Source organism: Felis catus, chromosome B4 (assembly GCF_018350175.1).
Source record: "Felis catus isolate Fca126 chromosome B4, F.catus_Fca126_mat1.0, whole genome shotgun sequence".
In the NCBI taxonomy this organism is placed as follows: Eukaryota; Metazoa; Chordata; class Mammalia; order Carnivora; family Felidae; genus Felis; species Felis catus.
In genome coordinates this window covers 128,228,660-128,256,357 of record NC_058374.1, presented here as the reverse complement: position 1 = coordinate 128,256,357, position 27,698 = coordinate 128,228,660, and the positions used below count along the sequence as shown (strand labels likewise).

Genomic DNA, 27,698 nt, shown 5'->3' with positions numbered 1-27,698 from the left:
AGAGGCAGTGGGAGCCCAGTTATTCAGTCTGTAAATGTCAGGCACTTAGGCACAGAGCAAATTGAAAGAGGGTGAGAGTGAGTTTGGAGGCACAAATTAAGATCCTCACCCCAGCCCAGTCTGAGCTTTGTGACCAGTAAAGGTAAGTATGACATCTATATAAAATGTAAGCAAGTCTTGATGACTGGCCCGTGGTCACCCAATCTGATATTTTAGATGCTTCACTTTGATGGGATGAATGTCCAAGTAGTTTGGCCATTGGCCATCTTTTTTTTTTTTTTTTTTTTTTTTTTTAGTTTAGTTTATTTATTGAGAGAGAGAGAGAGCACGCACAGGAGGGACAGAGAGAGAGAGAATCCTAAGCAGGCTTTGCACTGCCAGTGCTGAGCCTGATGTCAGGCTCAAACTCATGAACTGTGAGATCATGACCTGAGCTGAAACCAAGAGTCAGATGCTTAACCGGCCGAGCCACCCAGGTGACCCTGGCTATTGGCCATCTTTAAGTCACCACAAAGAGACACTTGAAACCTGGGCTTTGTAGCTTCAAAACCAAGTTACCATGGTGAGACCATATTTGTGGCTCTGCTCTTTCAAGGGACATTCATCCCTGTCCCCCTACTCTCTCTGCTCTGAAGCCTAACCGCTGACCCATTCTTGGCATTCACTCCTACACCTACAAAAGCTGGGACCACCCAGAACTCTTCCAAGAGCATGTTCGCAGTGCTCCAATTTTCTGCCTTTCTTGGTAGCAGGGCCTTGCTGCTACGGCTCCAGATGATGAATTTATTCATGGTGGCAGGTGTATTGGATGAAACTAAAGAGATTGGAAAATTATGTAAAATGTTTGAGAATGTGCACGCTCGTGCTTTCATTTAATGGGCCCATTTTAAAAAGCCCCTGAACCCTGAAGCCAAGACAAAGTTTGATATCTCAGAGGCCGCATGTTTAAATATTTGCAATTGCAAAGAGCTTGATTCAGCGTGCTTTTATCCATTCTTGTCCCCTTCCTGGTTATGTCTCCTGCGTGCAGGCATTTTCCTATTCATTTCCTTCGTGATTTAAACGGTGATGGTTGCATCCGCATAACAGTCTTTCATCCCAAGTCTTTTGGAGATATTATCCAGAGATAAGTGATGGTGTCTTCTCTTCATTTTACAGGTGGAGAAATTAAACTATGCATAAATTAGACTGAGTCAAGGTCGGGTTGGTAGCTTGTGGGTCTGAGTTTCCCTGTACCCTCTCTTTTTCTTTCTAAAAGCAGGGTTTCCTCACAACAGCCCTGTGACCTTTTGGACAGGGTAATGCCATGTTGGGGGGCTGCCCTGAGCCTTGTAGGGAGGTCAAGCAGCATCCCTGGCCTCTGCCCACTCAATGCCAGTAGGCCTGCACACACCAGGAGTGACAGCCAAAAATGACTCCAGACACTGTCAGATGTTCTGGGTAAGGCAGAGGGGGATGAATTTTGCCTCCTGTGGAGAACCATTGCCTTCCAGCAGAGTAATTTAAGATCCTGGACACCAGAGATTGTGAGTTCATTGGTCTGAGGTGGGGCTGGGGCACAGGGTGTATTTTATAAACCTTTCAAGTGTTTCTGATGTACTATCATGGTTAAGAATGTCTGCTCCAGAATTCGAATCCCATCTAAGCCTGAGTAAACTTCCCCTGGTGATGTTGCGGGGGGGTGGGGGTCCGGGGGGGTGGGGAGTGTGGTAAAGTAGGCCTGGGAACCAGAGGTCATTATCCTGAAAGCCTGTAGGGGAGCAACCAGGATATCAGAACTGCTTTTTTATTTTTATTATTGTTTTTTAACTTTGTACTTTGAAGTAATTATAGACTTCTAGGAAGCTGCAAAGGTAGTACGTAGAGTCAACAGAACTGTGTTTTGAACTGGCTGATGAGAATAATGGGGAGTCCAGAAGCCATGCCATGGGGAGAGGGCACCTCTGGAGGCCCCTCTCTCTCTCTTTTTTTTTTTTTTTTCTTTTTAATTTTTTTTTTTGAGAGCAATTTTTTGCTCTTCTTTTTTTTTAATTTTTTTTTAACGTTTATTTATTTTTGAGACAGAGAGACAGAGCATGAACGGGGGAGGGTCAGAGAGAGAGAGGGAGACACAGAATCTGAAACAGGCTCCAGGCTCTGAGCTGTCAGCACAGAGCCCGACGCGGGGCTTGAACTCACGAACCACGAGATCATGACCTGAGCCGAAGTCAGATGCTTAACTGACTGAGCCACCCAGGCGCCCCATGGAGGCCCCTCTCTTAATTAAGTATTGGGTGCTAGAGGGAACGTGCTCGTTCTGCAATACTCTCAGGACAGAGCAAGCCTGGGGTGGCTGTTAGGAGGCCGGTTTCAGTCCAAGGTGGACTGTGCTTTGGCGAAAGGTACAACGTTGAGAGGCGTGACCCCTCTATTCTTTGAGCTGTTGTGAGAGGCTGGATGGCTTTCTGTAGGGGCTGCCCTAGAACAGGGTTTCCCAGTCTTTGTCAAGTTGCTACAGCACACAGGGTAGTCGTGCCTGAGGGGCCAGCCCTGCCTGGTAAGCCTTAAGACCTCGCTTCAGGACATGAGTGACTTTGTCCCCTGTAAGTCACTGACAGCACACCAGGGTGCCAAGGGGACCCCATTTGGGAAGCCCAGCTCCAGAGAACATCATCGCTATGATCGGAAGGTTGTGTGCCAAGCACCATATTTATTCCACTCTTGGTATTGTTCCCTTATGTGCTCCATGACCTCCTGCAGGACATGTGTCATGGCCCTGTGTGACTGTGAGATGCCACACCTTTCCCAGGGTCACCCTGGGCTAAAGGAGGAAGCCAGGATTCCTTTCCGGAGCCCGAGCTCTTAACTGCTCAGATGAGATGCCCCATAAAGTCCCCTTCACTTCTCCTGTCTTGAGTTCTTGGAACGATGTCCCAGCTGGCGCCCTTATAGGTGTTCATTGGTGTCTTTGCCTGGTCAGGCTCCCCTAACCTGAGTCATCTTGCGAGAACATTTCCCAGCTCTGAGCCATCACTTCTCAGTCTGAGATCCCTGACTGTCACTGCTTCCTTTCAGGGTGTATTTCTTTCTTCTCTCATGTGACCAGTTGTCATTGTCCCCCAGCTTGGGGGCAGGGGACGCACCGTTTGCCTATGTGAGCCGATTGCCCTTTCTCTCGTCCCCAAAATGTAATTGAAAAGAGCCTTAATGGTTTCCAAATGATGATAGCTCCATAAACCGATTAAAAAGGCCTTAATAAAACTCTCTCAAGTTATTTTCCACAGCTGCAGACTATGCCCTTTGTTTTCTAATGATCCCAACAAGAAATGAGGGTGGTTTTCATTTTTCATGTGGTCTGGAACACCAGGAAGGCCCTCTTCCATCTGTTTAACTGCTCGCCCGGTTTTCTTTGCTTCCCAGACAATCCACGTTGCTATTGTCTGTGCCGGATATAACGCCAGCCGCGATGTCGTCACCTTGGTCAAGTCTGTCCTGTTTCACAGGTAAGCGCGGCCATTGTTCTCTGCGGGCTTGTGCGTGGGGCCGGGGCGCGTGGCTCGTGCGTGTGATCCATCCGTGTCGCTGCCTGCCTGCACACTTCCTCTGGAGAGAGTTAAAGAAGGGCAGCATTTCTCATCAATCACTGAAGCTGCTGTGAAAATATGCTTTTTGTCTGAAACCCTGGGGAGATTATTGTGTTAATAATGTTTAACGGGAGCAGTTAGGTGCTGTCCCACAACATTTAGGATTATAGCTCTTAGACCTAAAGGGACCTTCAAGGACACTTCAGATTTGAGGCTTCCATTTCTTCATTGGCTTCCTCTCCCGACAGTCACCAGACCTCTCTGTTTACACATCCCTGTTGACAGGTTGTGTTATGGACTGAATTGTGTCCCCCTAAAACTTATCTGCTGGAGCCCTAGCCCCTACTCCCTCAGAACGTGAGCTGTATTTGGAGATTGGCCTCGAAAGAGGTAATTCAGTTAAACTGAGGCAATATGAATGGACCCTAATCCAGTATGACTGGTGTCCTACTAAGAGGAGATTGGGAGACAGACTTATGCAGAGGGAAGACCCTGTGAGGACACACGGAGAAGACCCCCCCCCCCCAATGTACAAACCCAGGAGAGGGGCCTCAGGAGAAACCAGCCTTGCCAGCATCTTGATCTTGGACTTCCAGCTTCCAGAACCATAGAAAATAAGTTTCTTTTGTTTAAGCACTCCCAGTCTGTGGTATTTTGTTATGGCAGCCCTAGTTAGCTCATAGAGGTTGCTTGCTGTATTCCAGTTGTAGCCTGTCCCATATCTGGGCATTTCTAACAATTGGAAAGTCCTGCCTTATATTAAACTGAAATTTTCCAACCCGTAGATAATGTGTGTGGGTCCTCGTGGATCCCCGTGGAACTAGCCACATAAAGGCCAGGTTTCTCCTCCACCTGGAAGTGATTCTGCTTCTCCTAAGTCCTCTCTTATCTAACTTAAACTCCTGCCATTTGGTTCTACTTTTTTACAGGACTTTTCTTGTGTGTTTTTTTTTTTTTTTCACTATTTTGATTGATTGATAGATTGATAGACCTATTCAAGGTGTATCCAGAATTGAGTTTGTAGTTCTAGCCAGTATCCTTGGCTGTGTTCTAACATTCTTACCAAGGGTTTAGATAAAGCTTATTCATGGCTGTGGCCAAGATGCAGAAGGTTCTGGGCAGTATGAATAATCACGAGAAGCTCTTAGATCTCAACTGAACAGAGATCAATGTCACGTTAATGCCCGACTCTAGCTGTCAGTGCTGAGGTCTGCATAATCTCCCTCCTGCACTTGGCCTCCCAGTCCCCAAAGATCCAGCCTCTCCAATGCCAGGTGATACTTTAAAAAGGCAAATCTGATTTCTTCAAACCTTTTCTTGGCTCCTCCTTGTGGACGGGAGAGAATTAAACCTCTTCACCGTGGTCTATCTAGACCATCAGGACCTGATGTGATTCTCTCTCCTCCCCTTGCTGATACTTCACTCTCCAGAAACATTGACCTGCTTGAATTCCCACCCTCTCCCTGCCTGTTGTCTATTTGTCCATTTCTCACCTCCTCCAGCCTCTTCCTCCTCCCACCCTGGCAAACTTCTTATCCTTCGTTTTCTTTCTTTCTTTTTTTTTTTTTTAAATTCTTTAACATTTACTTAATTTTGAGAGAGAGACAGAGAGAGAGAGAGAGAGATCAGGGGAGGAGCAGTGAGAGGGAGACACAGAATCCGAAGAAGGCTCCAGGCTCTGAGCTGTCGGCACAGAGCTCAATGCGGGGCCCGAACTCATGAACCATGTGACCTGAGCTGAATGAAGTCGGCCGCTTAACCAACCTAGCCACCCAGGTGCCCCTCCTTATCCTTCTAACAAGAGGCCCACCTGTACCTGTTAGTCTGGGCTGGGGCTCCCCTTCTCCCCGCCCACAATACCCTGTGCATCTTTCTGTTACTGGACTTAGTACATTGTATTTTATTTCTGTATTCATGTTGTCTTTTGTAGTCGAATATGGGACTTCTGGGGACTGCAACCATGCCTTATATTTCTGTATTCTCAGTATCTTAGCAAAGGACTTCACATGTATTAGGTGCTCCATGAATGTTTACTTGTTTAACAAGTGAATCTGGGGAACTTCAGGTTATTAATAAATAACCTGAAGATAAATTTATTCAACCAGTTAACTAATAGATCTAGCTCAGACCTGGTTCAGCTACACATTCATGCCACTCTACAGCTGAGTGATTTTCAGCAGGTCATTTTAACCCTTTAGACTTTCATGCTTAGGTTACTTACCTCTTGCTGTGAATCAGTTCACCCCGATATTTATTAGATTGAAGACAAAATTTATTAGCTCAACTGTTTAAACTGAACTCACCTGGGCGGGTCTTTTGGTGGGTGCCCTGATGTGCCTGTAGTCAGGTAGCAGGCCCACAAAATGTCAGATTCCCTGATCTGCACCCAGGAGCAGGAGATTCCCTGCCTTCCTCCCTGCTCAGTCCCTGCCCTGGAGTGGGGAAGGGGGAGCACTGAGTAACCAACAAGTAGAGAATGCGGTCGGCTGATGGGAGGGGCTCTCCATTCCCTCCTCTTACCTCTGCCAGGTTGGTATTGGGATATCAGTTGCTCCTCTCAGGAGGAAATGGGAATACCAAATAAAGATACCAATAAAGCCCCAAGTGGGGCTCCACCTCATGTCTTCTGAATTAAAGTGAGATACCGTTTCTACACCACCATCACTCCTGTGCGTTGTTTGAGACTCCTTGTGGTTCTTCAGCCTTCATCTGCTTGAAACCGGGCATTTTGTCCCATAAGCACTGAATTAGATGAGTGGTTCTCAGCCCATTTGTGTTTGTTTCTTGTCACCAGTAAAAAACTTGGGTCCCTCCCTGATTGGGGGGAAAAGCCCCCCTGTTAAGAGAAGAGTATTCACATGATTACAGACAGTCAAATGTGCTGCCTCTCAATTATGGCTCATGTTAAAGCCATAAAAATGTTCTGTGTTGCTGGGTGTAAATATTATCGCTGTTGCTTCGCTACAAATCAAATAATTCCAGTAGTTGCCGAAACCCTAAGGAATCCCATTGAGTGTAAACTTTTACTCCTACAGTAACTGCGCAGCACAAAGATGTTACATTTAAAAATAGCAATAGATTTATAATTGGCTGCCAATGGCATGCCGTGCTTTGGTGGCGGCCTGGGGATTTGAGAAGAAAGCAAATTCTTAGTATGCGTTAGGAAAATTCTACACCCCACGTCAGTGAGGACTTGATCTTCACCCAGATGACCACTTAAATCCCTCCCATCCTTGAAATTCTACAATGAGAATGTCTATGGATTGATGTGCTGGTGATAATGACTGGAGATATCAAGACAAAAGGACTTTTGAAAGACTTTCAGCTCAGAAAGTCCAGCTATAAATAGCTTCACTGCTTCCGAAGCACGTTATGGGGATTAACCAATACATGGTTATAAAATACTTTGGCAAATGAAGTACCTTTCAAGTGTTAATAATAATGTAATAATAGTGGTGTAGGATGCTTCTTTTGGCTTTCTCTGTTAATTACAGCAATTAGATTTATTTTCCAGACAAGACTTTCAGCAAATTTTCATTTAAGGCTTGCTTTGTTACATCAAATCAATTTTACTTCTGCAGTATGCCTGGTGACAGTTGACATAGTAGATTTTAAAAGAGAGTAAAAGAGTGATATAGGCACTCCTGTATACTCCTACCAGAACCAGAAATTGCTATAAACTTTTTGGAAAGAGATTTTATGGTGTTATGCCCAAGACCTTGACCCTATATGACGACTTCAGAGACTCTGTCTTAAGAGGATAATCCTGGGCGGCCTGGATGACTCAATTGGTTAAGCATCCAACTCTTGATCTCAGCTCAAGTCATGATCTTGCAGTTCATGAGTTTGAGCCCTGCATCGGGCTCTGCTCTGACAGCACAGAGCTTGCTTGGGATTCTCCCTCCCTCTCTCTCTTTCCCTCCTTCCCTCCCTCTCAAAAATAAATATTTAAGGGGCACCTGGGTGTCTCAGTTGAGCGTCTGACTTCGGCTTAGGTCATGATCTCACAGTTTGTGAGTTTGAGCCCCGCATCAGGCTCTGTGCTGACAGCTCAGAGCTTGGAGCCTGCTTCAGATTCTGTCTCTGTCTCTCTCTCTCTCTCTGCCCTTCCCCTGCTCTCACTCTCTCTCTCTCTCTCTCTCTCTCTTTTTCAAAAATAAACATTAAAAAAAATCAAAATATTTAAGAAATCTTTAAAAAAAAAAGGATAATCCTGATTATAGAAAACACTTTTATGACATACTGCTTATAATGATAAAAATTTGAATCATACTCAGATGCTTGGGTGGCTTAGTTAAGCATCCAACCTCGGCTCAGGTCATGATCTCACAATTTGTGAATTCGAGCCTTGCGTTGGGCTCTGTGCTGACAGCTCAGAGAGCCTGGAGCCTGCTTCAGATTCTGTGCTCCTCTCTCTGCTCCTCCCCCACTCATGCTCTGTCTCTGTCTCTCTCTCAAAAATAACTAAACACTAAATTTTTTTTTATTTGAATCATTCTTAAAAACAATAAGACTAAATAGTGCATCACTCTTTTATATAGTAACCCATGTTCTCAGTTGGTGGACAAATTGTATTTTATGATATAAAATAAGTGATAACACAGTTCAAAACATGTGCATAATATCATTCTGCTGTATAAATACAAGCACATATGTGTCACATGTGTGCAGATGTGCACAAATATTCTCAAAACACTGGTAGGAGAAAGACTAGCAGAGACTTTGTTTAAAAATGGAATGTTTCATGTGTTTGGAGAGGTAGAAATAAAGGTGATATTGTTTTTGTTTTCTCTTTACGTGTATTTTGGGTCATCTCATTGTGCAAAGAAAAAAGGTGGATGAGAAAGAATGAATACAAAATACATGTGAACAAGGGTTTATCTCATAGAGAATAGCACAATATGTGTCCATGGAAGGGCTTTTAAAGGAAATTGGGGGACGACCTGTAACTCCAATCCCATTTGCAAATAAACTGGGAAGTGTAGCTGTTCTTCAAGGAAGCGAAGCTTTTAGTGAGCAGAGCGGAGTGGGGGGGGGGGGAATCACTTAGTAGCTAAGTGTTTACCTCCTGGGCAGGAAGGTGGGCCAGCTTGTAAAAATTTAATATTTGTTTGCTGGAATGATCTACTGATTCTTACACTGTATAGTCCCGTTGGCAGGAAGAAGCTGGGTGATTTCCCTTACTTTGCATATCAAGCAGCTGGATTTTTGTTTTTGTTTTGTTTTTTGTTGTTTTTTTTTTTTAACTTCACTCGTGCCCCTGAAGAACATGGAGGGTAAAACAGCCTATTTGTGCCAAGTATCCGTCTCTAATTGTGTTATTGCTTATTCAGGCTTAAGCTTATTATACAAGTAGAGTCTAGCTTGTGAAGGGAAGAACCTAGGATTTGAATAAAACAAACAACCAGAAGTAGGTTCTGATTTTGGTCTTGCCATCTGTGAGCCAGGTGACCCTAGTGAAGTCTCTGTACTCCTTAGAGCTTTGGCTTGTTCTGTAGCCTTTCTTACAGCTCTGCTTGACTGTCAACAGAGATAATCTATATGAAACATTTCTGTATTTTTTTTTTTTTGAGAGACAGAGAGAGAGAGAGAGAGAGAGAGAGCGCGCGCGCATGGGAGCTGGGGAGAGGGACAGAACAGGAGAGAGGGAGAACCCTAAGCTCAGATGGAGCCCGGCATGGGGCTCGATCTCACGACACTGGGATCATGACTTGAGCTGAAATCCAGAGATGGGCACTTAACCACTGAGCCACTCAGGCACCCCTGTATTCTGTTTATTGAACAAATATAAATGTAGTTCTCACTCTATATCAGGCTCTGCTCTAAGTGTTTTTCAGATATTAATGCATTTAATGCTCCTGTGACTCCAGGAGGTGGGTACTATTATCACCCCCTTTTAGAGATGAGGAAGCTGAGAATTCATGTTAAGTCCTAGCTCAGAGTCGCAGGATGCTCAGATATGGGTTGGTACCCAGTCAGTCTAGCTTCAGAGTCTGAGCCCTCAACTGGGGGTGGCAGGGGGGTGGGGTGGGGTGGGGGTTACTATTTTGAATATCATTATTCTTTCTGTTTTTTTTTTTTTTTAATTTTTTTTTTTCAACGTCTATTTATTTTTGGGACAGAGAGAGACAGAGCATGAACGGGGGAGGGGCAGAGAGAGAGGGAGACAGAATCGGAAACAGGCTCCAGGCTCTGAGCCAGCCATCAGCCCAGAGCCTGATGCGGGGCTCGAACTCACGGACCGCGAGATCGTGACCTGGCTGAAGTCGGACGCTTAACCTACTGCGCCACCCAGGCGCCCCTATTCTTTCTGTTTTTAATCATCATTTTGGGTGACCTTGTGGACATTGTTATTGCTACTATGATCTCTGTAATCACCCCTTCATCCCTCCACTGAAGTATGTATTTTTGAGGTGATGAGTATAAAATAAATAGTGGTTTTAAAGGCTTGGACATTAGTGTTCTTGTAAAACTTAAGAAAAAAGCACGGAGGAAAGGAAGTGGTAACTGTGAGGTGATAGTTAACTTAATTAGCTTGATTGTGGTGATTATTTCACATTCCACACATATGTAAAAACATCACCTTAAATGTTCGTAATATATTTAATGTATACCTTAAATATATACAGTTTTTGTCAACTCGACCTCAGTAAACCTAGGGAAAAGAGAAAGTGCTATGGTCATGTGATATCTTTGAACAGGTAGGATACCTATGCTATTTGGTCATGCACGTACATGTAAAGCCAAAGAAAAGTGATATGTGTAGTTCAGATACCAGGCATCACATAGGCCATTGTATTTGACCTTCATCCCAACCCGGTACGGTAGATGCCACTGCCCCCACAAATGGATGAGGAAACTGGGGCTCACAGAGGTTAAATAGCTTGTTCAAGGTCACAGGTGAGTAAATGATGCTCCTGGGATTCTAACCTTGGTTGTGCCAAAGCCTGGAATCCATGAGGCCTTTTTGTTTGTTTGTTTTTGGAAAGTTGCTCTGTATTTCTCCCACGGAGAGCTCTTCTGATGTGATGCTGACTTGCCCTTGAACCCTCCCACACGATCAGTGCTACCTCTCTTCCTTCTAACTGGGAACGCACACCGAGAAACCCTCATTCTGGCGGCTGTGTTTTTCTGCAATGAGTTGTATTAAATCTCCAAGTGTAACAGATTCACTGAGCATTGGAGCCGCTGTCACAGGCTCTTTCTTTTTCTAAAAATTGCCATTCCATTGTAAACTTAATAATTAAGGATTATTTCAGCTCAGATGTCCCTGTGTATTTTAATAAAAAGCAGACCCTAGATTGCCTTGTAGGGGCTGTGGCACATTCCTGACAAGATAAGAAAGGAAAGGCAGGGAGAAAGCTGGGGTTTAATCATCTTTGCTCTTTGTATTACCATATTTACGGCATCCCAACCTGGACCAGGGGAGCAGTTAAGGAAATCAGAGGCGGCAGGAGCATTGCTCATTATAAGCGAAGTCCGCAGGCTCTGCTGAAGATAAAACATGCACTTGCTTCTTTCTTTGTTGTCAAAGCGTGATCTGGTCTGAATATAGACCAGACTTAATGTCTGTGTCGTTCAGGCCCCGGCAAGCTACATGGGACCCATTCTATATTAAGATATTCTGGCCTGTTCACATAGAAGCCTTTTCTCATGGGCTCAAAGCAATGCTCCCCAAATGCATATATAATTGGCGACTGGTATAAAAGGCTGTTTTTGATGTTTTACAGAAATAAAATTAAATAACAATCATCTATCGAGGAAATTGTGTGTGTGTGTGTGTGTGTGTGTGTGTGTGTGTGTGTGTGCGTGCGTGTGAATAGTAAGAAATTCTGGATAAGTGCTTATCCTTCCCTTGGTAAAGTTCTGTTGGTGTGAATATGTCATTAACATCTGTCTAACTCTTGCTAATCTCCCACTGAACAAAAGAGAATAGGTGGCAGGCTCTCGGCCTTTGGCTGATTTTGGAATTTGAAGGCGCCATATCATTAAAACTATTCCTTGGGGCACCCGGGTGGCTCAGTCGGTTAAGTGTCCCACTTGGGCTCAGATCATGATCTCCTGGTTCATGGGTTCGAGCCCCGCGTCGGGCTCTGTGCTGACAGCTCAGAGCCTGGAGCCTGCTTCAGATTCTGTGTGTGTCTCTCTCTGCCCCTCCCCCGTGTGTGCTCCGTCTCTGTGTCTCTCAAAAATAAACATTAAACATACACACATACACACAACGAATTCACGCCTTCCTGAGCTAGGAGCTGAAAGTAAAGTAAGACTCAGAAGTCACACCTGGAGATTGAAATGCCACCTTTATTGCAGTTTGCTCTGGGCTGTGGGATGTTCTTTCAAATGTGGGCACAATTGGGCTCTTTTTTGTCCCGACCAGTTGAGTTTCCCAGAGGCTGGCCTTCCCCATGTGGCGGACCCTTTGTTGTACAACACGGCTCCCTGAGGAAGGAAGCCAGAGACCGCCAAGCAGACCCGGTCTACTTTCCTCCCCCAAACCTACAGGTCACATCCCATCACAAGCAAATGAATAATATTGGGATTTGATTCAGATACTGTAGCGTTCACTCCTTAAATCTGTACAGCCTGCTTGTTGGCTTTGAATATTCAGAGTTGTCCATCCATCGCTGCTTCCTAATATTAGACCATTTCTATACCCTCAGAAGCCCTTGTACCCATGCAGAGTCTTGCCCTGTTTCCCCTTCTTCCATCCCCCAGCGGCCACTTGTCTTTCTGTTCCCGTGGATGTGTTTGTTCTGGACATTTTGTAGAAATGGGACCTTCTACTATTTAGTCTTTCGTGAGTGGCTTGTTTCCCTTGGCATCATGTTTCCATCCGTGTTGTGGCCTGTGTCTGTGCTTTATTGCACTTCATTGCCAGTAACATTCCACTGCGTGGCTCGAGCACGTTTTGTTTGTCCGTTCATCACTTGGTAGCCATCAAGGTTGTTTCTGCTTCGTGACTGTTACAGATAATGCTACTACAAAGGTTTGTGTGCAAGCTTTTGTGTGAACACGGGTTTTGTGTATAACTAGGAGTAGGGCTGCTGTGGAGCTCAGCGGCGGTAACTTTTTATGCTTAATTTTTAGAGAAACTCCAAGAACCTGTGTCCAAAGCAGCTACACCATCTCTCACTAACACCATCTCTCTACTAACAAATAAGGGTTCCAGTCTCCCCACATCCTCACCGACGCTTGTTATTGTCCTTTTTTTTTCATTATTATTGTTTGAGCCATGTTAGTGGCTGTGAACTGGTATTTTGTGGTTTTGATTGCCATCTCCTGGTGACTGACGATGTGGAGTATCTTTCCTTGTGCTCGTTGGCCATCATATCTCCTCTGTGAGAAATAGCTGTTCAGATCCTTCACTCAGTTTTTGATCAGCTTGCTTAGTGTTTGAGTTGTAAAAGATCTTTATATATTATGACTACAGGTCCTTTGCAAAGGACCTTTGCAAAGCTTTGCAAATTTTTACTCCCATTCTGAGATTATCTTTTCTAGTTTCTTGATGGTGTCCTTTGAAACACAGATGTTTTAAATTCTGACGAAAACCAGTTCATTTTTTCTTTTGTTGATTGTGCTTTGGATTTTGTGTCAAAGAAGCCATTCCCTGGAACGCCTCGGTGGCTCAGTCTGTTAAGCATCCAGCTCTTGATTTTGGCTCAGGTCAAGATCTTGTGATTTGTGAGATTGAGCCCCAATCCAATCCTGCTCGGGATTCTCTCTCTCTCTCCCTCTCTCACTGCCCCTCCCCTGCTTGTGCTCTGTCTCTGTCTCTCAAAATAAATAAATAAACATGACGGGCGCCTGGGTGGCTCAGTCGAATGCACATCCAACTTCGGCTCAGGTCATGATCTCACAGTTTGTGAGTTCAAGCCCTGCATTGGGCTCTGTGCTGAGAGTTCAGAGCCTGGAGCCTGCTTCAGATTCTGTGTCTCCCTCTCTCTCTGCTCCTCTCCTGCTCATGCTCTGTCTCTCTCTGTCTCAAAAATAAATAAAAACATGGGGCGCCTGGGTGGCGCAGTCGGTTAAGCGTCCGACTTCAGCCAGGTCACGATCTTGCAGTCTGAGTTCGAGCCCCGCGTCGGGCTCTGGGCTGATGGCTCGGAGCCTGGAGCCTGTTTCCGATTCTGTGTCTCCCTCTCTCTCTGCCCCTCCCCCATTCATGCTCTGTCTCTCTCTGTCCCAAAAATAAATAAACGTTGAAAAAAAAAATTAAAAAATTAAATAAATAAATAAATACATAAATACATAAAAAAATTCAAAATAAATAAATAAACATGAAAACAAAATTAAAAAAAGAAAAAGAAACCATTCTATAACCCAGTGCTAAAAGATTTACTCCATCATTTTCTTGTAAGTGCCTCTACTTGTAACATCCAGGTAACTGTGTCAAACTGTGAGAACATTTGGATCTCTTTGGTAATTATTGTCTGTTTATTTATTCTTTCAATAAACAGGTACTGGATGTTACATCTACAAGGGGCTATTGAAACTCTGAGGATAAGATTATTCACAAAATACAATCCCAGTGCCTAGACTCCATCTAGCAGGAAACAGAGAAGTGAGTGTCAGTAGATTATTGCGGTCACATGTGTTTTGAGCCCCGGCGTCCATGAGAAGCACAAAGAAGGGCATCTGATCTAGTGGAATAGCTTCCCCGGAGCAGTGGTGCTGAAACTTGACCACAAAAGGCTAGAAGTGCAGGTAGGGAGGGAACATGAACGTGGTTAAGGAAGAGAGACAGCAAGCACACAAGCCTGCAGGAAAATGTGATTAATCTGTACCCACAACTAGGCACTTGCTTAGCACTGGGTTTGTAGAGAGAGAAAATGAGGGCGGTATGTTGTGAAATAGCGAAACTCCACCCTACACAGCTCACATTCTACTGGTGGGCAGGAGGTAGACCTGAAGATGAATGTAGAGATTTCCAGTGCTAAGCAGTGCTAGAAAGATGGGGCGCTTGGGTGGCTCAGTCGGTTAGGCATCCTACTTCAGTTCAGGTTGTGATCTCACAGTTTGTGAGTTCGAGCCCCACATCGGGCTCTGTGCTGACAGCTCAGAGCATGGAACATGCTTGGGATTCTGTGTCACCCTCTCTCCCTGCCCATCCCCTGCTCATACTTTGTCTCTCTGTCTCTCAAAAATAAAACATTAAAAAAAATTTTTAAACAATAAAAATAAAAGGAAGTGCTAGGAAGAAGCAATGTGGTGGAGAGCCATAGGGGAGGGAGGGGGCACTTTGGAGGGAATGGCCATGAAGGGCCTCCCTGAGCAGGTCACTCTTTATTCCTGAAGAGGGAGAGGAATTGGTCACATGCAGGTCTGGGCAAGAGAATGATTGGAATGCAGGTTTGAGCAGGGAGTAGGAAGACGTGAGCTTGGAGAGGTGGACAGGGTGAGATTATCAAAGGTCCTGCTAGCTCCAAGCAGGAGGCTGGACGCGACTCATCGTACAGTGAGCAGGGGGTTGTGTGATCATTTTGGAGGGAGTTGAGGGCTTACAGGACAGAGGATCTGTTGGAAGGAACCAGCACAGAGACCCTATGAGAGAAGGGGTGAATATATTGATGAGATCTCACCAAAGAGCAGACAGGCTAATAAATGCTAATGTGTGTTAAGTCCTTACTCCTTGTGGGTCACTGTTCTAAGTGCTTCATACATTTTAAGTCAATCTGATAATAACAACCTGAGAAGCTGAGACTCTAAGACTAAGTGGCTTGCTCAACTTCATATCATTACTTTGTGACAAACCATGATAAGAAGCAGCCAGGCAATTTGGCTGTAGAGATCTGGCTCCTGACCACTGGGCTGAGCTGCCTCTCAGGGCATGGAATTGATAGGGGGTGTGGGAGATGGGCCGGGAAGGAGCCCAAGCAGTACTCCCATGTTGAATGATGTGCCTTTAGCCCCGGCAGGGAATCCCAGAAGACAGACATGTATTAGAGGCCCCTATTTAATATGCCCGGTGTCATTCTGAGAGCTAGGCTGCACCATGGATCACAGCCAAATGTCTGTCCACATGGAGCTTACATTCTTGAGGGAAGACGGGTACTAAACAGTCTGCAAAACTCGTAACCTGGTATTAGGAGGGTTGTAATTAAGCCATCTTGATTCTGAGTGGTCTGTGGGCATGAAGGTGGGACCGTCTAGTGGATGGTTGGATTTATAGATTAAAGCTCAAGGGAAACATTCTGGTTTACACAGAAACTTGAAACAAAGTGGTCTGGGCAGTGTTTTCACATGCTTGTCCTGTGGCTGCCGAGAGGTGCGGTTGACAGGACCCACATTCTCACGGTGGCGTGGAAGGCGGAGCTCAGTAGAGCCTTTCCAGGCATTCTGCCTCCAGGGAGTGAGACCAAGCTGCTGGTGAGCTGTGTTGGATTGCGGAGATCGTCAGCAAAATGCCAGGTCCTCCATGGTCCCCTGGACTGGGGACCCCGGTGTGCCTTCTGATTAAACATTTTCATAGTCTTCTAATGAGGCACATAGACCCCTTTGGCCAAGCAAACAGCTAGTTTTGCCCTAAAGATGAGCCAAGTGTCTCTCTGGATTGATTCTTCATTCTGGGGAGATAACTTGCAACAGACCAGAGTGAGAGCTTGTAAGGGGAGGCCTCACACAAGCGCTCTCCGTGCCCTCCGTGGACCTATTGCTCTATTCCATGCTGGCGCATCCTCTGCTCTGTTGCCAGATTAACGTCCCGAATTACAGCTTTGATCTCCTTCCTGCTCGGCACCCAAGTCTTGTCTGGGTCTCTTTCTCTTAGAGAATGAAAGTCATGGATCTTAAGAGGTCACACACGCTGGCTCAGCCTTCCGTTAGGACTTTCATTTTTTCTTTTCATCCTCCCTATTCCTGGCATGCAGGAGGTGTCCACCAAATGCAGCAGTGTGGTCAACCCAGATAAAACTGTTGTTCCGTCATAGACATGCTGTGTACTTCCCTGCCTCTGTCCCTTTCCTGATTCTGTCACCCCTGCAGAACGCCTTCATCCTCCCATCTTTTCTTACCTGAATGTCTGGTTTAACAGCCACGCAGTCCACGCAAACATCCTAGATTCTCCACCATGGAGAAGTAGCCTCTTCCACTCCTGTAGCTTTTCTGTGTCTCCTTGCAGAGCCATCCCGTACAGTTGCACAGTTGCTCACCACCCAACTCTAAGGGTACCCTTCACTTACTGTCCGTTCAGATGTCTCCCCGGGAGGTGTACAGTTCCCAAACTTAGCAGTTGTGTGAGGTAGCCCCGTGTTCTGGCCCACCCGTGTTCCAATGTTTATTTAGTTATCTGTGTCCTCTCTGTCTCTGTTTCTGCCAGCCTGATAGCTTCCCGAAGAGAGGAGAGTTCCAGTTCCTGAGTCACCTAAATCCCTGTTATGCCTTGCTTGTACTTACTGCTTGACAGCTCTTTGTTGTGTGTTTATTCATTCAACTCATTTTGGGGTTTATGGATGGAGGAACTAATTGAAATTACTTCATTCGAAAAGTGATGTAAAGCAGTAGAGAAAATAAGTTCCCCGAGTTAACACTGGTAATGGTGGCCCCATCCACTCAGGGTGTTAGAACAAAATAGCACAGACGGGGTAGGGCTCATAGACAACAGATGTTGATTCCTCTCAGTCCTGGAGGCTGGGAATCCAGGGCCAGGCACCAGCGTGGTCTGGCTCTGGGGGGAGCCTGCCTTCCTGCTTTTCGGTTACAGGTTGCTGACTTCTGTCTGCATCCTATGATGGAAGGAGAGGGGGAGCTCTCTGGGGCCTCTTTTCTAAGGGCGCTAGTCCCTTTCAGTGGGGCTCTACCCTCACCTGCTTTGGGAGTAGGGCCCGAAGGCCCCACGTCTTGACACCTTCACCTCAGGGGCTAGGGTTTGACATAGGAATTTGAGCAGGCAGGGCACCAACATTCAGACCATACCAGGGGTTAACATACGTTGAAATCTTACACACCAGGCACTTTGCTAAACACCTTATATATACATTATGCTGGGTCACGTGGGTGACTCAGTCAGTTAAGCATCTGACTTCAGCTCAGGTCACGATCTTGTGGTTCATGAGTTTGAACCCCGTGTCAGGCTCTGTGCTGATAGCTCAGAGCCTGGAGCTTGCTGCGGATTCTTCATTTCCCTCTCTCTGCCCCTCCCCCACTCATTCTCTCTCCTTCTCCCTCTCTCTCTCCCTCTCTCTCTCTCTCTCTCTCTCTCTGTCTCAAAAATAAATAAACATTAAAAAAATTATATACATTATGTCACTTAGTCTGCACAGTGCGGTATTGTTTACTTACCATTACCATTCTTGATTTGGAGATGAATAGATTGATGCCTAGAAAGATGAAGTGATGTGCTTCTGGGCCTTCAGTTAGCAGTTCGTGCAGCCAGGGCTCCACTGCAGACATTCTGGAGCAGAGCCCCCAGCTCTGAAGCATTGATGTAGACTGCCATTGACTGTTGTTACCATTCTTACGGTAAAGTTAATGGTGGCCTAGAAGGAGGGACGTTGGCTTTCTTTTCCTGTTGCACAAGTGTTTGTTGAGCCCCTGTTATGTGCCAGGCTTTCTGCAGGGCACTGGAGATGGAGGTGAAAACATGGTTTCTGTCCTTGGGGGCCTCGTAGTAGAGACAAGGAGCCACATGTTTGAGTAAGTATCGTAGTGCCGTGCTAGGAATGGTAGTCATGTTTTTCGTATGAGATGCCAAGTTAGCAGGAAAAAGGACAAGGGAGGGCTTATAGGAGGTGTCATGGAGGAAATGACTTAAAAAGGGAAGTTTGAAGGATGAACAGGAATTCGTGGGACCTCTAAGTAGGGGCGAGTATTCCCTGGAGAGCAAGCTGCACATGGAGATACAGACGTGTGGACAGCGTGATCGTGTTGGAACGAATATATGTAGGTTGGTCTGTTTGGTATTGCCATTCGGTGTCGAAAATTATGCCTTTCCTCTATTGTGGATACAAATGTAAACTGACAGTTACAAAGGCTTACCTTTATCCATTCTGGATGCATAAGTCTCCGTTGTGGCTCCTGTGGGTGGGGGGGGGGTGGCCGTGCCAACACTGAGGGCTAAATGGACCCATGTGTCTTCCCAGTGACTCTGATGAGCTGCCTCTCACTTAGCCTTCAGGCAAGTCACTGGCTGATAAACACGCCCCCGCCACTGGCACCAGTCCTCCCTCGGGCCACCTGGTAGCTTTTTATGGGGAAGCTTCTTAGGGCTTCCAGGGAATGTTGTAGGGCAGGTGTGCCCCTTCCCCTTGACTATAGGTAGTTTATGGGCAAATTTGCACTTTTCAGGCAATGGGTCCCCGTGGAGAAATTCTGCAGTGCTGATTGGGTCTTGTATTCATTTATTCAGTTTGTCACCCTTGAGCACCTGTTATGTAGATGGTGGGTTTGCCTTGGATAATAATTGCCTTTGGGTCCAGACTCATCCATTCAGCTCCATCTGGCTTTACCACCCTCATCTTAAACTTGGTGCCTCCAATCCCAAACCCATCATCTTCCTCCAATATACCTTTCTTCTCCTATCCCCTGTCCTGGAGATACCACCACCAACCCAGGAACCTCAGTGTCCCCTTCTGCTTCTTTTTCTCCATTTCCCCCCATATCTAAGATCTCTTTTCCTAAAATCCCTCTAGATTCAGCTCCCTTGTTGTTCTTCCCCAGACTCAGTCCTACTCCGATCCTCATTTCACATTCACCTAGTCCCGTCTTCCAAATGATGTGTCCACCTTGGTTCCCCTTATCTGTCCACTTTCCATCACCCATCCATCCATTCAGTTCATTTATTGAACTCTTCCTACATTCCATGCACAGAGCTACATCATAAGGTGATCCACTTGAACGTGACTGGCCCAATCCTTGACCTCCCTAAGCTCACAGTCATGTGAGGATCTAGACAGGTAAACAGGTGATCAAAACCTAAGGGTGGGTACATGGCACTAAGATGGCTTTTCGTTGGGAAGGCCCCTGACCCAGTCATGGGTAGTCAGGGAAGGACTCTAGGAGAAAATGGTGGTAGACCTCAGAACTGAAGGCTGGATAAGAGATAGATGCTGACTGGGCAGCGTGAATGGTGGGAGAGGAGAGGGCCAGACCATGAGATTTCCAACAGCAGCGATGGTGTGTCTTACCTTGTCCCCAGCATCCTGCTCATCTCCCGCTAAGTAGTAGGTGCTCAATAAGTAGTTATCAAAGGAGCAAATGCAAGAAGGTTTCTTACAGAGCAAACCAAATATACAAAGGCCTAGGTGAAGACAGCATGGAAGCATGGGAATCTGAGGGAGGGTCTAGAGCAGGGCTGGGGAGAGGCTGCACGGGGGGCCAAGAGCTGAAATCAGTCATGTTGCTACCACGCCTCACTGATGAAGTCTGGACTCTTTAACTGGGCGTTCACTGCACTGCTTCCTGCACTTTGTCTTCCTTTGCTCTGACCCTTGGGTCCCAGCTAACTGCTTGTCCCCACATACTCCTGGCATGCCCCTCGGCTCTGGCCATAGTCTCCTGTTACTCTCCTTGGATTGTGTCCCCCTCTCCCTTTGCTTCCTTTCAAACCCCTTTATCTTTTGAGGTATTGCTCCCCCAACTCTTCCTTGTACTCCTGAGCCAGTCAGAATTAGCCCTTCTTTTTCTTTACTCCCATAGAACATTGTGTTCTATTGTGGTTATTACCAACATTATGTTCCACCTTGTGTTTCTATTTAATTGTGGATCCCCTGTCCCTCTAAAGACTATGAGCTCCTTGAAGTCACGGGGACCAGGTCATTCTCATCTTTAGATTTCCCAAAGGTGCTCATGCATGGTGTTACAATTTATGCTGCTGTTTTTACTAGCTCGATAGTATTTATGAGAGTAGTCCTCCTGGATTGAACTATGGCTTTGTGCCTGGTGCTTTCTCAAGAGAACATATCTGCTATTTATTGTCCTATCTGTGTTTATTATTGATATGCATCATATATTATACTTATCGACACAGTAGCCCGATAAGGAGATGTTTCTCAACGTTTTACAGAATGAAGCAGCAGCAGTGAAGAAATAGAAGTGACATGCTCAGAATCCCCACTAATAAATACCACAGTTGGGACTTGAACCCATTTCTGGTTGACTCCGGAAGCTTTTCCCATGTGTAATGCTAGTTTGTATTTTGGGTACTGCCTCAGTAATGGCTGGTTGATGGAGGTGGAACAAAGAAAAGCTGTAGGAATGTTAAATGAGGGTAAGCTGACATTCAGTGATGGGAGCCCCCGGTGATGCCATCTTGGATGCCTAGGTTCCTTTTAGAGAGGAGCAAGCAGAAAACAGAACTCAGAATCTTCCCAGTTGCATTCAGCCAGTCCAGAGACCCTTCTCTGTCCATGTGCTTCTGAAACCCATGCAGATACCGTTTGACCAAATTGTTACAGATGCTTAAGATTTCTGGAAACACAAATATGCTAATAACAGGTATGGTGGTTGGCTTGGATGGAGCGTTACCAATGATTTTACCCTCTCTGAAATCCTGAGGTTGCGTGAGATGCCTTCTCTCCTTTTTAGCGCTGGGTTGGTAACGTGCCTGACTGACTTTCACAGCTGATGTGAAATTGGTAAGCATGTGATTCTATGGCTGGAACTCTCCCTGCTGACCTGTCTTCTCCCCACTTCCTACAGACGGAACCCTCTCCACTTCCACCTCATCGCCGACTCCATCGCAGAGCAGATCCTGGCGACGCTCTTCCAGACGTGGATGGTGCCCGCCGTACGTGTAGACTTCTACAATGCGGACGAGCTCAAGGTACAGGCGGGAGGGGAGAGGTGGCCCCCTCAGCTCCTCATGCTGGAAGCTTTTCCTGGTTGTGGTTCGGCAGACTGGCAGTGGAGGAAATCTCAGCTTTCAACTGGAAACATCCAGAGTATAATTAAGGTTGTTTGCCACCTGCATCAGATTTGACTGCGGAAAGTATTAGAGCAACCATGTCCTCAGCACAGAATCCATGTTGGTCTGTGCGGTTCTGGCCACCAGGGCTTTCCTTAGAGGTGGAGGCCATTGGCCTGGTATACATCTGAAAGAAGTCCGTGGTGGCCATTCTAGAGAATTCTGCTCCCCAGTGAGGTCAGTGCTGAACTCAGAGTCAGATGGGCCCAGGTTGTAATTCGTATGTTGTCATTTACTGGTCATAAGATAGAAAGCAAATAACGTAGACCTTTGCTTTGTCTGTTTCTCATCAGTGAAAAGGTGATTATAATATCAACCTCAATTGGATAATTAATAGGCAAAAGCAAGAGAATATGTGTCAATGTGCTTTAAAAGATTATGCTGAATAAATAGCCCAGACTGTGTTGGACTGGAGGGTTTCACCAGACGAGACTCATTTGGTCATGCCATTTCCTTGTTTAGAATCCATGTTGTGCCACGTTGTTGCATCAGGACTGAGATTCACGGTCTCATTAAGAAGTCCTGCTTCTGGCTCTTGACTGTTCTTCTAGTCCCATACTCCTCTCTAAGAAACCACCTCTGGTCCCTGCTGGCTCTCCTGTGTTGGAGCCTTTGCTGATGGTGTTCCTTCTATCTGGCCTGCCCTTGCACCTGCCTTTTCACAACTCCTCCTCACCCTGCAGGACGCTGCGGCATTGGCACCTCCTCCGAGGACCTTCCCTGACCTCTCTAGAAAATAGGAAGATGTTCTCTATTCACGCATCTGTCTACCGCTTTAGTTTAGAACCTTCTTAATGGGGGAGGGGGCGGGGAGCACGTCTTACTCCTTTCTAATTTCTAGTGCACAGTTGGTACCCTGTAATGCTTGTGGATTTAACAAATTGCTGTTGTTAGAGGAACATGTAACTTTGCAGAAATATGTTGATGTTCTATCTCCAGTCACCTTGGGAAGGACTAAACACCTAGGCATGAGGCAGATTCGAGCAAATTGCTTGTTCCAAACCTCATAAAGCCATTATCTTTTCATTTTGGAGCCATAACATTTTAAATAGATCACAGAGATGCCGGCCGGAGTTTCTGATTTTCCCATATTTCAGGCTCTGAGGTTGATCGAGATGTTCAGAATTTAGCATTTGGGGATTGTCGTGGTAATTTGTGTGCCATTCCAAACTATTCTGAGCTAAAATTGATTAACACTCTTAAAAGGGAAAAACAGAATTTAGCAAATTGCTGCACTAATTAAGGTGAAAGCAAGCCTCTCTGTCTCCCAGGGTCTAAGCGCCAACACAGTGGGGAAAAGCAGCGGGAGGGGAGGCACAGCGCCTGGCTCTCACGGATGCTCCTGCCTCCTTCTTCGTTCTCCTTTTTGGGACTATCCTGTGCCATGTCCCTTGTAAGCCTGTACACCCTACTCTTTAAGAAAACACAAAAGTAGATGAACAAAACCCCAGGTTCATATCCTCACTTGCCATTGAAGAACCATCTGATTTGGGTTCTGAGCCCTGGCTCGATCAGGGCCGGCCACCAAGTCAGACCCTGAACAAGATAATTCCTATGAAGGTCCAGCAGTGCCTGAAGTGCAAGTTCTTGAAAATGCCCCATACACTCCCCTTTGCAGCCAAGGCAACATAGGATTAAAATACTCTGGATTATATGGCCTGTTAGGAAACCTGTGGACCATTGGGAAACTGAAGGAGTAAGGCAAGGAGTATAGCAAGGGCTATAATCTCCTGGGGACGCAGGGCTTCCCTGAGGTCTTGAACGAGATGGGGGAAGGAGGGTTGGTGCTCTGACTCTCCCATGACCACTTTAATCAAGGTGGACCTGCTGTTTATTACTTTATATACTGGATTTTTATCCATTTGAATTGGTGGTTCCATGGCTTAAAAAATAGGAATAAAAACAAAAAACAAAAACAATCTGATGTGTTCCAAAGGATGCTGTCTTCAGTGTCCTGTCCTCTAGTGTGACCTTTGCTCCCAGCTACACTGTGCAAGGTCCTGAACACCTGCATTTTATCCCCCTACCAGTTAGCACCCATCTCCCACCATCCTGTATCCCATGAGACTCTTGTCCGAATCCTGTAAGGACAGTGGGTGTGAAACCATTTTGTACACATAGTTTGGCCATAATTGATGATCACAGTAATAATGATTTATGCATAATCCAGCTCTGCAAACTCTCAACCATGATCTGCCTACTCCCTGCAGCCTGAGCATCTCTTGGCTGTAGCACCATTATCTGTCTGCTTAGCTGCACCCCCAGAACCAAGAGTTCGTCTTTGACAGCCTCTCTTCCTCACCGTGTGTCTGTCCACTCCACATCCTAGCTGGTCTCCCGTCTCCCCTGCCACCATCCCACTCTGAGCTCTTGTGACCTCTCCCTAACACAACCGCAGTCTCTGTCCAGACTAGTCTTTTCCCCTCTGCTCTGCTCACTCCGCCTCCCCCAAATGTATTCTCCATCAGTAGCGTGAGTTGGATTTTCCAACGGCATGCCCAACCATGCCATCCCCTTTCCTGTGGATAAAACCTTCCATGGTTTCCCCGTGCTCCTAAGATCAAGACCACAGTCCTGAGTGGCATCTCATCTCCTTGGGCTTTCTAGCTCCTGCCTCCCTCCATTAGATCATCACGTCTGCTCTGCTGGTTCCCTCCCACCAGGGGGCCGCTGCACTGGTTATTTTTCTGTCTGTTAACCTCTGTCCCCCAGCCTGCCTCCTCTTTCCCATTGCTGGTTAATTCCGTGTTCTTTTGCTTAAGCTACATTTACATTGAGAAATCTTCCCTGCCTTCATAATCTCATAGGAGTTCCTTTGTTATAGGTTCTCATAGGGTCTCCTACATTTCTTCAGTAAACTCATCCCTGTGTGCTCTTTCCTGCCTTTGTGTAGTAAGCTGGTAAATGTCCTCTTCCCCACAGAGTTGGCTCCAAAGCGCCGAGATCACGTCTGCTTCTCATCACCCTGCTGTCTTCAGTGCCTAGTGTGATGCCTGGCCTATGAAAATATTTGCAAAATGATGATGTACAATAAGCTCAGTGCTGGTTCCCAAGAGTAATAAAGCCATTAGAAAGGGGCTTCTTTATCACTGTCAGGGCTCACCACATTCGTGAGGCCCGTTGTGCCTTGGGCCACGGGCGGGCCGCCAGAAATTTGTCTACCAGTGACCCTGCAGTGGCATAAATAAGGCAGCTCCATCTGTGCAACCCCGTGTAAAGTCCCAAGAGCATCCCTGGGGACAGGTGAGTGTCTTTCCATGAATGCATTAAAACACCATCCATTACCTGATGTTAGCAAAGGGGGAAGAATAGGAAGGGAAGGGACGTGTGCTGTGTTCTGTAGTTGCGTTCAGAAAGCGTGTCAGATGGCACCCTCAGCAGACGCACACGATGGCCTTCCCGATCTGGTGCCGAGAAATCGCTTTGTACAGCTGTTGGAAATGGCATTTCTCAGAAATACTCCTGCGGGCCCCTTATTATATCCGTTAGTGCCGGAGAATGGACTAAGAGGGAAGAGGAAATTTATGAGGGATTGGTGCATGATTAAAAATGAACTGTGGGAAATTCGCAGTGGACTGGTATGCTTCTCTCAGTAATGACCAATTAGTGTAGATTTGCAAATAGTGATCACTCAGCTTGCTTGTCTCTGTGGCCTGTGAAATGCTCATTGGTCTTCCTGATGTTTACAGGGCCCATTCATTTCCAGCCTCCAAGTCCCCATGTCAACAGGCTACCAGGACTGAGTGCGTCTTTGTGCCCCGATCTCCACTCAAGACATGCAGCTCCTTTCAACAGAGGAGAGAGGAGCAGGAGGCTGGGGGGGAGGGGGGGTGCTTATTTTTGTGTAGAGCTTTGTAGATGGCGGCATGCCGTCACTCACTCCTTGCAACAGCCCTGTGGGGTGGACTGAGTTTTATTACCTCCATCTCACAGATAATTTATAAATTGAAGCACGGAGTTGAGGAGTATTTGCCTAAGATCAGGCATCTAATGAATGCCAAGGCTGCTGTTTAACTTTTCCCTTTCCAAATGAAATGAGATGAGATACGGGATTGTATAATTCAGTAGACACAGAGGTGGAGCAGATCCGAAAAGGAGGAGAGAGGCATGGGCTGCAGCCGCTGCGGAATGAAATTGCCACTGTTGGGTTGCACTTGAACACAGAATTCTTGCTTTCGGTGCCTCTGGACCCCATAGCCTGCAGTGTGACAGGTGTTATTGATGGGACACTTTGTTTCTTGTGTTTTGTGTGGTACTTTCATAGAATGCTCAGAACTCTGTGGAACAGGTGCTATTATTACCCCCACTATGCAGACTAGGAACCTGAGGCTTAGGGAGGTTAACCCCAAGTCATGTATGCACCTCATACATGGCAGAGCCAGAATTAAAACTCAGAACTACCTGATTCCAAAACCTGTGCTCCCCGGTGTTGAATTTCCTTCTCTGTAGCCAACTTTTAAGCTGGGACCCTGTTACTGTGTCTGCACAAGGGTCCTCTAAGCTGTCAGTGGAGGTTTTTTTTTCTGGTTATTCCTGAAGAACAAATGTTAAGCATGACCCCTCTGTTAAAGACCTACTGGGGTGGGTGGGGGGGCACCCGGGTGGCTCAGTCGGTTGAGCATCTGACTCTGGCTCAAGTCATGATTTCGCAGTTCGTGTGTTCGAGCCCCGCATCGGACTCTGTGCTGACAGCTCAGAGCCTGGAGCCTGCTTCAGATTCTGTGTCTCCCTCTCTCTTTGCCCCTCCCCTGCTCATGCTCTGTGTCTCTCTCAAAAGTAAATAAAACCTTTAAAAAAAAAAAAAAAAGGCCTATTGGGACTGGAGCTTCCTGCTGAGGATAAAAAGACACCCCACCAATGATGCCGCTGAGGTTTGGGGCAGCCCTATCACTTGCACCCAAGGATTATTTTCTAAACGAAGTAGTCACTACCTTGGACGGTTTGCCTTAAATCAGCAATACATATCTTGTCAGTTTTCAGAGAAGACCTTGCCTACGTACCAGCTTTGATCTTGCCCCACTTGCCCAGAAAGTCGCCCCCGTGCCATCAACTGGAGTGAGGATGATCCTGAGCTAGCAACGAGAAGCTTCTGGGGTAGGGACTGTTTCATGATTCACCTGTCCAGTCAAGGGTCATGGTTTATCTCCTTTTCTCTTAGGCCTGATGCCTGCTTGTTACCAACATCAGAAAGATTATGAAGTGGGATTCAGGATGATGGTTACAGAAAATATTGATGGCTGACTCTTAACAATCAGCTTCCTACATAGGAGATCTGCCAGTCTCCAAACAGCTGGTTGACTTGCTCTGTTGCCCCAAAGCATGGAATCCATGCTTTTCTTGGAGCCACTTTTGACCAGGTTTTGTCCGAAAAGCTGGGCACAGAGATAAAAGTTACAGGCCTTACCCTCTTGGTTCTCACAGTCTAGTGGGGCAGGCACATGAGTTAACAGACAATGATATACACACTTGCATTTGGTCTTTATTAATGCTCAGGACCAATGAGGGAATCAAAAAGATAAAAGATTTCAGTACAGCACAAGGCGAATATTTCTAATAGAGTTTCTAAATATGGAACAAGTTCCTTTGGGAGGTAATGGTCTCTTATCTCTGGAAGTATTCAAAAGCAGAAGATTAATGACCATTTATATAGAATATTACAGAAGAAAGTGGAAGGTTATGCCCGATGAATGCCAAGTTCCTTCCTAATTAAGATTCTATGATTCTCAGAAGGGGACAGGCCCCACTCATTAGGACACCCCATTATTTAAAGAAATATTTGCCTGTGTATAAAGTGAATTGTACAACTCACACAGAAAGATTCTTTTCTAACGCAGACTATAATTTGTTGGTTGCTTACACTTTTCCATGTGTAATATTTAAAAGCCAAAGACTAGCATTCTAAATACATTTTCAGATGCATTTCAATCATCCACGTCCATCCTGTGATCTCACCTTTGCTACACAAAGGCCAGAGGTCCATCGCTGGCCTTACAGAACCAACCCTTATATTCACAAACCACATGAATAATCCAGGGCCCAAGCAAGACAATAAAGAGAATGGGAAAATGGTAACTTTTCCATACCTGAACATAAGATTTAACCTCTGCCAGCCCTCCTATATAACATGAGACTCAAAGAGAGAGAAGGAACAAGAACAGATTTAAGAGGTTAATCATAGCCATTTTCAAATATATGAAAGGGAAAGGGAAAACATAGAATTTTTGAGTGCCCACAAT

General features: G+C 46.0%; 1 protein-coding gene across 6 annotated transcripts in view; it reads left to right on the top strand.

The window, feature by feature from the left end:
* LARGE1 (LARGE xylosyl- and glucuronyltransferase 1) overlaps positions 1-27,698 on the top strand; it is a 544,237-nt gene that overhangs the window by 258,464 nt on the left and 258,075 nt on the right. For all 6 annotated transcript variants that reach the window (XM_045062296.1, XM_045062294.1, XM_045062295.1 and 3 more), the window contains 2 exons: positions 3,400-3,482; positions 21,198-21,321. In XM_045062296.1, the coding sequence (XP_044918231.1) occupies positions 3,400-3,482; positions 21,198-21,321 (207 nt within the window). The remainder of the gene's footprint in view (positions 1-3,399; positions 3,483-21,197; positions 21,322-27,698) is intronic.